Here is a 12,826-nt window from a genome sequence, read left to right as displayed (position 1 = left end):
AAATGGCCTTTTATGGAAAAGCAGTTGCTATAAAAACAGTAGAAAATGGATCAGGGCAGCAAAAACAAAATAGCATTGTTTGCACAGCTTTCTTTAACTGTTTGGAAATAACATTATTGGTGCCACTAGGCCTCTTGCAGAAATTATTTTTCTGTAAATGTTTCTGCAGGGAGATAATCGAGAGCTTGGGACTCAGCATCCGGGTGCTGTGCCGCCTTCCTTTGCCTTTGTTCTCTGGAGCATAAAGGAGACATAATCTCTCATGAAAGCTCTATGTCACTGGAACAGCCCTTGTGGTAAAATGAATCATGTCTGTCCTACGACTGCTCTGATTTGCTAAAAGAGGAAGATAAAACAAAAACCCCCTGATCAGACGTATTTGTCTTTTCCTTAGCTCTTCCTTGTCAGGAGGGGCTGAAGGGAAAGCAGGCATCAAACACATAGTAAGATACCATTTATTTGACTTCATTTCCTTCCTTGCACTGCACCTTAGCTCCTCTGGGAGCTGGGAAGCTGTGCGAACGGGGCCTCTGGCTTGGGCCTGTTAAAATGGCCCAAATGCATTTTCCTTCCATTTGAAAAGGAAATGATGGCTGGCTCTGCCCAATGACGCTCTGACTATGAACACGGGGCCCCTGGAGTTCAGGCTAGTTTCTGAGTGTGCATTTTTTTCCTTATTCTCCCAAGTAGTGGGACTCAGATGCTGTTCGAACTACTGTGTGAGTCAGATTATGTAGACACCTCTCTGACAACCTTCTTCTTTTATAATTTTTTAAATGAGACTTTAAGAGAAACTACTTCGGCCAAGAGGCAATGAGAGTACATTTTTTAAAAACATTTAAGACACCTAAGCAATGCTTCAGGTGAGGAGAATGAGAGGGTTGCTAATTAACTTACCAGTGAAATCTGACTTGCAGTGACTATCCCTCCCTCTCTTCACTCCTTCCTTTTAAAAAATTTATTAGTCTATTTTGAAGAATTCCAAGCTGAAAGAAATTTCAAAAAATTCACCAGGTTGCAAGTAATTTGTATTCAGCCTTCTTTGTCCCTACCCTCTAGTTCCCTTCCTCTGTCCTCCCCCTACTTAACCCCTCTCTTCTCCTCCACTTCAGTCCTGTCCTCCCCTTCACTTTCCTCCCTCTGTCCCCTTGCCCTCCCTCTCTCCTCCCATCTTTCTTTCTCCTTTCCCCCTTTCCTCTCTGCCCTCCCCTTCCTCCCCTTCCCTCTCCACTTCTCCCCATCCACTTCTCCCTCTCTGTTGCCTCATAGGTCAGTTGTTTTCTAAACTTCCCTCAGCGGTTTTGCTTCCCTAGTTATGGACTCATTTACCAGATGAAAGGTAGAAAATAGAGGCCATTTTAAAATTAATTCAAATCTCTGGATCCAGAAACAGGTGCAGTCTTATTCTTGAAAGGGCACGATTCTTTCGTGTGTCCAAAGTGCCAAGCCGTTTGCAGAGTCGTTTCTGAAGCATAACTAATTAGAGGAAAGATAAAAAAAAATGCAGTCAACAAATGCCTTTATTTTCACGCTGGGGGATGGATTCAGGATGTGCGTTCTAAATAGGGCGTATGAATATAATCACAGTTGATGCCTTTTTCCAACTCGAAGTTCTTTACAGTTCTTACACCTCCACGCATTTTTTTCTTTGACCTTCCCACTTTGCACGAAACACAAAGAATTCCAAATTAAGTTCATGATGCATTCATATTTTATATTCGTTAATGTCTTTTTACTTCCTACTCTATAATTACTTAACGTGAATAGATTTGTTGGTATGGTTGAAATAGCCAGGTTACTTCCAAATGTCTTGACAAGTATATTGTACCTTTCAGAAAGTTAAAATAGCATGCCACCAACAATAGGCCTTGCTCCTAAGACTCAGGACTTGTTTTCTTCACATTTCTTCTTCTCTTGCTTGTCTTTCTTGATTCTCAGAATCACAGGGTTAGAATCTTAAACTGAGGAACTCGCTCTTAAGCCTTTCGACTTTAACTTCCAAGTTCCCAGGAAAACTATGACTGTGTGTCGGATGAGGGGTGGGGACACTCCTGGAAGTTTGGAAGAAAGTGGAAGGGGGAAGTGGATGGGGGATAAATGTAGAAAAAGGAGGAAGATGAGCTAGGTCAAGGTTTTACTTTACCTGGAATTGGTTCTTTAAGCCCTCTGTCTTGTAAGCATTTGCGCCTTTCGGGAGAAACAAAAATTATCATTTTCAAATTCAAAATCTGCACTTTGATTTTCTTCAGAAATGAAAATCAAGCCTGAGATGTGAATGAATAATACTTTACTCTTCTGCGACCTGGAAAAATGGGACAGTTAGCTGTGACTATTGCCTTCACTCGGCCCTTGCTATTAAAAGTCGAGAGCTTTGTGCTTTAAGCTTCTAGAACGTATTCTTTCTTTTTTTCTTTCTCTCCATGTTTTACATAAACTGTGTAACATGTAGATTTGACCTGCGTGCGTATTATGAAGACAAGTATCCTTAGTGTCAACAAATTCACTCTTTTTTTTCCCTGAAGCACATCTTGCTTTATTTTAAATGATGTTGAATTTAATTGTTTAAGTGGCATTTAGGACATTTTTCATCTAGGGCTTTTAGGATTGCCTCCGAGTTCCTTATGCAGCAAATATCACCATGGCTGTGAAAACCTCTGTCTTCTTGGTAGTTTCAAACTCTCTCCCTAGCATTCTTTAAACTAAGTTTTTTTTATTATATCTCCTGTGTGTGCACACATGTATCTGCCTGTGTGTGTGTGTGTGTGTCTGTGTGCGTGTGCGTGTGCGTGTGCATGCCTGTATGTGTCTGTACCTGTGTACCTGTGCACTAAAGAGAGAGGACACGAGTGTTGCTCTTCCTGTACAGTCAGTCCACTTTGGTTTCGGAGACACTGTTTTTAACTATCCTTGAACTTGCCAAGTGAGGCTGGCCAGCCACTGAGCCTCATGAATCTGTCAGTCTCTACTTCTCCAACTTTGGAAAACATGTGCTACAATGCTTTGACTTATTCTAGGTGTGTTCTGGAGACTGCAACTCAAGTACTCGTGCTTGCAAGGAGAGCATTTCACTGACTGAGCCATCTCCCAGCTTTCTCCTTTGTGTATCTTAATATTCTAGCTACTATCAGTTACTAAATTTTACTGCCCTTACCGTTTTTGTTCAAAGCTCTCACTGCCCCAGTTTGCACTCAGCTTCAAACCCCCATTTCTGCATACTCTGTCAGCAGGGTGGCATCCTGTCCACCTCCTTGGGATTTATACCAAGGCTTAAACCTTGAGGATTAACTATGAACAGGTGATGCGGATGCCCAGACCCTGCTGTCTGTCTTCCTTGTTAGCCCTGCTTGGGTCATCCCCTCTCTACCATGCTTTTTCCTGAATTTCATACACATACAAACTAAAAATAAAAACAAGTGAATATATGTAAAAATGACTATATTCTAATTTCCCCATGCACTTTTCAACTTTAAATCTTGTCATCTTCCTTCTTTTCTTCTTTGGAGTATTACGTGGTGGCACTTTAAAGTTTATGAGTAGTCATAGTCCATTTAAAAATGTACATTTAAAAAAACTAAAGTTAAATACTTCTATGAATATGTCTTCATAGTAACGTTTATGAGCCAACTGTCATCCTTGCTTATAGTGATGGACTGACTAATAAATTAAGTAAATACCATTCATGTCCCGTATTTCCTTGTTACTTTTCTATTTTGTTGATGGAACCATTGTTGAATGTGAGGTATTGAATCTAATGATATATTACTGTTTCCTTCTTTTTCTCGTGTCAAAGAATATTTGTTTTACATAGTTATATGCCCTGCAAGTACATATATTTACAACTGTAATGCAGTCTTCACAATTGGTCCCTTTATCTTCAGCAATGACTTTCTTTGTCTGGTGATCACTGTTTTCTAAAAGTCTATCTTATCTCAGTGCCCTTGTCTCTTGATTGCTGTCTCATATGTCCTTACACACTTTTAGTCTGTTTTTGTATGCCTTCAAAAATAAAATATATCAACTATAGACAGAAAACATTCCAGTTTTAAAATCAGACGGTGTTATATATTATATTCACCCCTAGCTACAACTGAATATTGATTACATTTAACCCCTTTGTGTCTTTGATTGGATTGTTGCATCTGTTCACATCCAACATTCTTTTTTTTTTTATTAACTTGAGTATTTCTTATATACATTTCGAGTGTTATTCCCTTTCCCGGTTTCCGGGCAAACATTCCCCTCCCCCCTCCCCTTCCTTATGGGTGTTCCCCTCCCAACCCTCCCCCCATTGCCGCCCTCCCCCCAACAGTCTAGTTCACTGGGGGTTCAGTCTTAGCAGGACCAAGGGCTTCCCCTTCCACTGGTGCTCTTACTAGGATATTCATTGCTACCTATGAGGTCAGAGTCCAGGGTCATGTATAGTCTTTAGGTAGTGGCTTAGTCCCTGGAAGCTCTGGTTGCTTCCAACATTCTTATTGATAGGTGGACAATGGCTGTTTTTTTTTCTAGCTGGTTGTGTCTCCATTGTCCCTTCCTTCCTTCCTTCCTTCCTTCCTTCCTTCCTTCCTTCCTTCCTACCTTCCTTTCTTCCTTCCTTCTTTCCTTTTTTTGTCTTTATGATTTGGAGAGTTTCTGTAGTGCTAACTTTTGTTTACATATACCTTCTCTTCAGTATCTACTGTAGTTTGTAGGGATTTTTTGCTAAATGAGTAGATTTTTAACTCCCCTGGCTCATGACCAAATACACACATTCACTATCTGAGATAATAGATAAATATTAATTTGACTCACTCTAGTTATGATTTACCTACATATATACCTTTGCTGGCTAGGTTTATGCTAACTTGGCAAAGTCTAGCATTATTTTGAAACAGAGAACCTCAACTGAGAAGTTGTCCCTACAAAATTAGCCTGTAAGCAAGTCTGTGGTATATTTTCTTCATTGATGTTGGTTATGGGAGGGCTCAGCTCACTGTGGTTGACGTCATCCCTGTGTTGGTGGTCCTGGGTGTTACAAGAAAGCAGAGTGAGCAATCCAGGAAGAGCCAGCCAGTACTCGGCATCCTCCATGGCCTCTGACTTATCCCTTGTCTCTAAATCCTTGCTCTCACTTCCTGCCCTGACTTCCCTCAGTGATCGACTGTGATGTGGAACTATAGGCTGAAATGAACTCTCATCAAATATGGATGGAAAAACTCATCCAATAGAACCAGAGTCATACTCCAAACATACTCAGAAACTACACAAGTAAAATTCAAAGGATCTATTGGATAAATTAGTTATCCTCATCAATGAATAGCTATGATACTTTTTATGCATATTAAACATCATCAACACACTAGGTAATGTGTCTAAGGTAATAAAAAGCCAAATCTGGCTGTTAAACTATCCCCATAGAGCACCACAGTCCCCAAGCTGGTTAAAGCTCTACTACTCCTTTCTTCACGATACAACTCTACCTCTGTTTTATCTTTACATTTTACAGTTTCTTACTATGTGGACGTTAAGCACTCGTTTCTGTTTTCCCATCCAGTTTTCTGTGGTTCGGCAGTGAAATACTTCATAAGGCTTGATGCAAAGAACTGAGAAAATATAAATAGACCAAACAACAGCTTTCCTGTTAAGTATGAGGTTCCTTCCTATTTTAGGGCTTTGAGGGAGGCTAGTTTGCTTAAGAGCCGAAATGTTTACAACAGGGATGACTTGCACCCAGCAGGAACTGACCTAAAAACTGGCATCAGACATTCTGTAGTCATGAACAGGAATGGGAGTTTCTTTGACTGAAAGTGTGTAAAAACCTTTGCCATGCAGTAAGGGGTTGGTTTCTTTATTGGGTGTTCTGTGCACACTGTCCTATGTCCACATTGTGTGGCGTTTTTCTCAGAATGTGTAAAGTTTGTAGTATGCCTTGAAGAAGAACATTAATGTGTTTTGTCACATTCATAAGTCATTCACTTGCAAGATGACCACATTCCCACAAGTGTCATAAAAGATTGCTGTGCATTGAATCATATATTGGATGACTTGGATGGAGCAAGCATACTGTGAAGTGAATGATGAGGCTAACGCCTAGCTTATGTATTACATGTACTAAAGGAAATTTTATGCCATGAAACAATTAGCATCATTTTGTGAAAACTTTGATGGTGGAGTAGAGTTACCCAGATTCATTAATTTTGCTATATATTTCTCATATTTTTGAAGGAGGACTAGGGGACAAAGTGTGTCATGAGTTAATATTCTGGTTTCTTACTGTTCTTTCTGCACCATAGATATCCCCTCCCCCCATAATTCCAAAATGATACATGATTTTAGAGTGATTGTGGAGGACAATGTTAGAGTTCTTCACTAGCATGCTTGAAGCCCTGAGTTGGATCCTTAAATTTGAAAAGAAAAAACAAAAGAGATAAATTTTAAAACTTCAAAGTAGGGGCTGGAGAGGTGGCTCAACATTTAAGAGCACTGACTGTTCTTCCAGAGGTCCTGAGTTCAATTCCCAACAACCACATGGTGGCTCACAACCATCTGTAATGGGATCTTCTGCCTCTTCTGATGTATCTGTGACAGTGACAATGTACTCATAATTAAAAAGCAACACAACAGCAACAAAGAAAAACAAACAAACAAACAAACAAAAAGCACTTCAAACTAGATTTTAGTTTTTCAGTTAGGTAAGATAAAATGACTAATTAATATTTGGATGCCTACATAATTCACAACTGTCTTTTTGTTAAGAGAAAATTCTACTCATTTATTGAGTATCTTTAAACTCCTGAGTCCTTTAAACTACCAATCAATGAATATTTTTTGACTAGTTTTAGGACAGTATTAGAGTTATCCACCCTTGTTAATTCTGCTGAAGTTCTCTAATGTTTTCATATTTGTATATGCTTTAAAAATTTACTGTGTATCTATGAATTAGTTTGCTATTTTTTTCCTCTTTTTAATAAAGATTATTTAGATTCATTATATAAAATGTTGGGGAATAACATAAAGAAGAATATGATAAACACTTTTAAAACCTTTACTTTTATTACTGAATTACATTTTTCTTTTAGTCATTTGTTCTCTTTATCCCTTATCTAAATTTATTTTTGACTGGCAATTTAATACTAGCATAATTGGCTGCCTATCATAACATAATTGAACATTGCACATTGGTTCTATCATGAAAACTTTTTAAAAATGTACATGTTCTGTAACATTTTTGTCTTTGTGCCTTAGTTTTATTTTATATACTTTATTATTGATGTTAGAGGCAGTTACAAATGATGCTAATTTAGCAAAATGAGTTCTCCTTCAAGACCCAGGACCATATCAATTCCAAATAGCTAACTAGGTTTCAAGTACCAGAGATGTTTTTCCTTTTGATGAAGAGACCATAAGTCCAATTACAGAACTGTCAGTCGCTACCAAGATATGGATACCACTACTGCATTCTTTGCATTATTGTCACATTTTTGACATTATTGTAGTTTATAGGCATCATAAGTAGGATGCTACCTTCCCTTGAAGTCTTGCTTGGCACCTTCTGGTACTATGAAAGTCCCTGACCCTACTAACCAAGTAAGGAAATAGATGACCCAAAACAACATCAGAAATGAACAGGGAAATATCACAATAAGCATCAAAGAAATCCAGAATATTCTAAGAGAATACTTTAAAGGGCCATACTGTATAAAATTTGGAAAGTCTAAAAGAAACAAATGAATTTCTGGATTCATCCATATAATTATTTAGTCAATTTTCGATCTAGTATTATAAGATAAATATTTTGTATGTTATTTGTAAAAACTGAAATCTTTATTTATTGATATTTTACATAAATTTTTGTAATTTGTTTTGGCTTCACGTGTATGGTATTTATTTTTGACTGCCAGGCTGTGAGTGATAGCATTACCTTTTGTGTTACTTGTGATGGTTCTAATATTTTTCTAAATTCCTAGACCTGGGACTACTTAGTCAAATGCATTACAGTGCCTGAAAATCAGATAGTTGATCACAGTCAGAAATGATATTGTAATTGGTAATTTGAGAAAGAACAACAGAAATAAATCTGAAAGATATATAATCTTTTCACATCTCTTTAAGAAAGAATAAGAGTCTAATGACAGTATAGAATATGTTCCTATATTAGAGCTTTAAAAAGAACACAAAAATCTAGAAGTGGAACAAAAGAACCTTTTTAAAAAATTATGTTTTCAGCACCAGATACTGTGCTATTATCACCATTATTGATACTTTCTCTTTACAAACAATGCATATACATTAAAAAGGAGACTAGCACTGACCCTATAATTCTGAGAGAAACTACCACATCAGTGCATTTGCTTCTAAGCTTTATGTACATGTATGGGTGATAGGATAGGAGTGTGTGGTCCATAAAATGTAATCTACTATGTGTTTCATTTGATATTCTGATTTTATAATTTTATGTAAAATGAGCATTTCTGTATGTCATTTCATACAATTTATGTTACTTAGTGGCTATCTAGTGTTTCATAATTTATTTATCCCTTGACCTTTACCTTACTCTACTTCATTGGACTATTATAAATATTAGTGCTGTGAGCATGTTTCACAAGTCAATTGAGCACTTCTGATTATGCAGGTAGAGTAAACACTGTTAATTGGAATTGCTGTCTTAAAGAGAATCCCACATAAAGACTTTGTCTCTATGTCGGATGTGGTGCTATGATGCAAGCTTCTGTCATTAGTATCCCCAGGCTATTTTAGCTCCTTGATTTCTTATGTTATTTCCTTGGATGACTGTAGCTATCAAACAACTGAGTCATCAAACAGTGACATCAACTGCAAGGATGTTTTAGGGGGTTGGAAAACAAATGGATTGTTGAAAATGAATTAAGTACCTATCATGATTATTTTTGTGCCAATCTTGTGATCTGCATGGTGACCTGAACACCTTCATAATATCTCAAATGGCTTCTGCATCTGCCATAGTGTGCCTAACGGTTAGGGTTGACTCCTCCACATCTCTGTTTAAGAGCTACCCAGCCTCCCATTTGGGCAAAAAAGTCTGTGATGTACACAGCCAACTTCTCTGTTTCTTTCTCCTGTTTCTCTGGTTACTCCCACTTTCCTTTCTAGTGGTGTGATTGTCCTTGAGAGCTTTATGGAACATTTCTTCTTTCCCCTCTTCTGATTTTAATCTGTACGATGTAAATAGGTATTTGTTCCTCTGTGTGATTAGAATGCATAAAGAACAGATCATGCATGGAACGCCTCTAGGAAAGCTTATCCCACCAGAGTACATTCCTCCTGTCTTTTCCCATTTAAACACATCTTGGCAGAAAGAGAGCAAAGAGAGCAGATGGCTGAACTTTAGAAGCCAGAGGGCTCATAGGGAACCTTCCTAAGCAGAAGAGCCTTTGAGGGTTATTGACATTTGACATTTCCTCGAACCCTTTGTAAAACTAGGCACTTCTGACGTGGGGTGGTGGATATTCTCAGGCATCAGTTGATGGTGCTGCTGAAGCGAATAGGTCATCCTGCAATTCTAGAATCTTTTTTTTTTTTTTTTTGTTTTTTTTCGGAGCTGGGGACCGAACCCAGGGCCTTGCGCTTCCTAGGTAAGCGCTCTACCACTGAGCTAAATCCCCAGCCCACAATTCTAGAATCTTAAAGATGCATTTGCATTGGACTCTAGCATGTGGCTCTGAATCTGTTGGATTACAAGTGTGCAGCCCCCTCCGTCTCCCACAGTTCAGTTCCTGTGCTTAGGAATTATAGTTGGGGTGCTCTGGAGCCACACCTGAGACCTTGTCAGGTTTAACGATGTGGAAAGAGAAGGGCATGCTCTTTCCAATGAGAATGGGAGAAATTAAGGTTGCAAAAGTTATTGAAAGCATTTATTAAAATGAGAGTAGTGGCTACTCCAAGGAATGGCATTTATTTCCCCAACACTGTTTCCATCAGCAACTAAAATCTGGGGATGTCCTCACAATGAAAATTTGCTGTGCAGTATTATGTATATACAGAGGAATTCATGCTTTAAATTATATAGATCAATGCTAAACAAAAGAACATTAGTAGGTCTGGCTAAAAACTGTTGTCCTGCTTTCCAGGGAAAGGTGATGTGTTTGGAGACATCTTCTGGAAGGAAACCACCCTTGCTCATGCATGTGCCAATGTCCGGGCCCTGACTTACTGTGACCTGCACATCATCAAGAGAGAAGCCTTGCTCAAAGTCCTTGACTTCTATACAGCATTTGCAAACTCATTCTCCAGGAACCTCACTCTCACTTGCAATCTAAGGAAGCGGGTATGTTGTATCTTCTTCCTCTTATGAGTATCCAGGGGGCTAGCAGCCTACGTTCTATCAGCCAAGAGTGGAAAGTGCTTCAATTTGAAGTGCTACATTCCCATCTGGATAGAGTGACGTCATTTTCTTCCCTTTTATTTACACTGTTTACTTTTAAAGGGTGAAGGCACTCTGATTATTTGAGTAAATATTCGAGTCTTTATTATGTAAGATGCAAAATGAAAAACAGACTCGGGGAGAAGCAAATAGGACTGGAAACTGTGCTATGGCAGGATATATTATTAGTCAGAATGTCCAAGGTCCAAGAATCTAGCAATCATTCAGTCCACAAAATTGGATGTCTCAGGTGGTCTTCAGCATATGCCAGAATCTCAAAGAAGTAGGCTGTAATGTCAGTGATGGAATGAATTTGTCAAAGAGAGTGAGGTCGAGCAGGCAAAGAGCCAGAGAGTCCTTCTTCCATGTCCTTTACATAGGCTGCCACCAAAAGGTGTGGCCCAGATTTAAGGTAGATTACACCTCAAAAAATTCAGATGTTGGGTAGATCACACCTCAAAAAATCCAGATGTTGGGTAGATTACACCTCAAAAAATCCAGATGTTGGGTAGATTACACCTCAAAAAAATCCAGATTTTGGGTAGATCATCCTACTTAAATAATTTAATCAAGAAAAACAAAACAACAACAAAAACAAAAACCCTCACAAGTGTATGAAGCCGTTTGGATTTTAGTTAATTCTAGATGTAGTCAAGTTGACAACCAAAGAATGCCGTCATATATGATTAGTTCTCAAAGTTTATGATGGTGATCTAAAAAGGACAGCAGCATTTTTCCTTTGTGGTGTGGATGTCTCTAAAGTTGGGAAGGTCAATCAAGATGGCTATTTTCTATTTTTGTGCTCTTTCAATCTTTCTTCTCATCTCATAATCGATTTGCAAAGTTTCCTTTTCAACAAGTCTTTCAAAGAACGCCATTGGAAGAGTGAATGAGGCACACTGCGCACCCTGTAAATAGATACAGGATCCCTGTACTCTGGCGCGGTTGCCAATTTGATCCTCTTCACCATTTGTTTCTTTATTGATGAGTGTGACATAAAGTTAATTTGCATAAAGAAATCTCCAGTCTCTAATTTATAGATCACTGGGCATTGGCTAAGGCTCTTTTATGGCTAAGAATGAAATACATTTGGATGACTGGACTTAATGAACTTCACATAAAATGATTGCCTGTCTATAGTGAAGCGTTTTGGAATAATGATCCCTGGCTTCTATAGCCTCTTAAATAAAAGCTTTCTTGTAGTTAACATGAATGCAAACAAGACGGTCAAGAGAGAAATTAATGTCTACACAATAGCAATGCAGAAACAAACAGAATTAAATCAATGTGCTTCTTACTCAGAGTCCAAGAGAAGTCTAGGCTGCCAGGAATGGGAATGCTACCGAGTTCTCAAACATTTGATTTGTATTAGAGCTGCGTTTCAGTTCATATGTTTGTTAACAATTTGTCATTAAATATCCAGAACCTGTGGGACAAGTAAACATCTGTAGATAACAGAGACAAACCAGTGACTCCCTGCTCGGGAACCTTCAAATGCATATAGTGTGAAATGCTAGCAATCAGACATTAGTCAGTGATGGATGAGGGAGAGGGGCCCAAATGTGATCCAAATATGAAATATTCTTGCTTGCTGTTACGTAGCTCACAGTTCTTGCTTTCTGCTGGAAGGTCCCCATCTATAAACAACTATTCGAAGTTCTTATGTTCATACCAACTCAAAATGGATCCAATTTGGATGTTTTCCCTGTTCTGTAAGGTGGCCTAAGCCATTATCTATCACTACATTTTACATAATACCTACTGTCATTGTACACTTCAAAACAGAGTTCTGTTTACATCAGATCTCACTTGATTATTTATGACATCTTTGATATAAGATGTGGAGGTTTTTTTCTCCAACCATGTGAAGAAATCAGGCCAGCTGATTAATATTAAATAACCAACTGTCCTAGTTAGGGTTACTATTGCTGTGATGAAATATCATGGCCAAAAGCGAGCTGAGGAGGGAAGGGTTTATTTGACTTACAATTCCACATCATAGTGCAAAACTGAAAGAAGTCAGGACATGAACTCGAGCAGGGAAGGTACCTGGAGGCAGGAGCTGATACAGAGGCCATGGAGGGGTGCTGCTTACTGACTTGCTCCTCATGACTTACTGATCTTGCTTTCTTACAGAACCCAGGACCACCAGCCCAGAGATGGTACCGCCCACAAAAGTCTGGGCCCTCCCCATAAATTATTAAGTAAACAATACCCTATAGCGGGGGAATATGAAGGTATTATTTTTCACTTGGGGCTCCCTTATTTCAGATGGCAGCTTGTGTCAAGTCGACATAAACTAGCTAGCACACAAACTGATATAGTTGCAAGCCAAAGTCTCAAGAAGGAATAATTCAAACAGATTACAAATATAATATACATTTCTTCAAAAATGATTTAATTATAAATCTGTTTCCTCTTTTTTCTCTTGTACACTCCTATGCATGT

The 12,826-nt window shown here is 38.5% G+C and overlaps 1 protein-coding gene across 2 annotated transcripts in view; it reads left to right on the top strand.

Moving 5' to 3' along the window:
• The window catches only part of Kcnh5 (potassium voltage-gated channel subfamily H member 5), a 292,910-nt gene that overhangs the window by 219,708 nt on the left and 60,376 nt on the right, over window positions 1-12,826 (top strand). For both annotated transcript variants that reach the window (XM_039111744.2, NM_133610.2), the window contains 1 exon segment: window positions 10,086-10,282. In XM_039111744.2, coding sequence (XP_038967672.1) covers window positions 10,086-10,282 — 197 coding nt within the window.

The sequence above is a fragment of the Rattus norvegicus genome, chromosome 6 (genome assembly GCF_036323735.1).
Source record: "Rattus norvegicus strain BN/NHsdMcwi chromosome 6, GRCr8, whole genome shotgun sequence".
NCBI classification, from domain to species: domain Eukaryota; kingdom Metazoa; phylum Chordata; class Mammalia; order Rodentia; family Muridae; genus Rattus; species Rattus norvegicus.
This window is presented reverse-complemented; position numbering and strand designations above follow the sequence as displayed.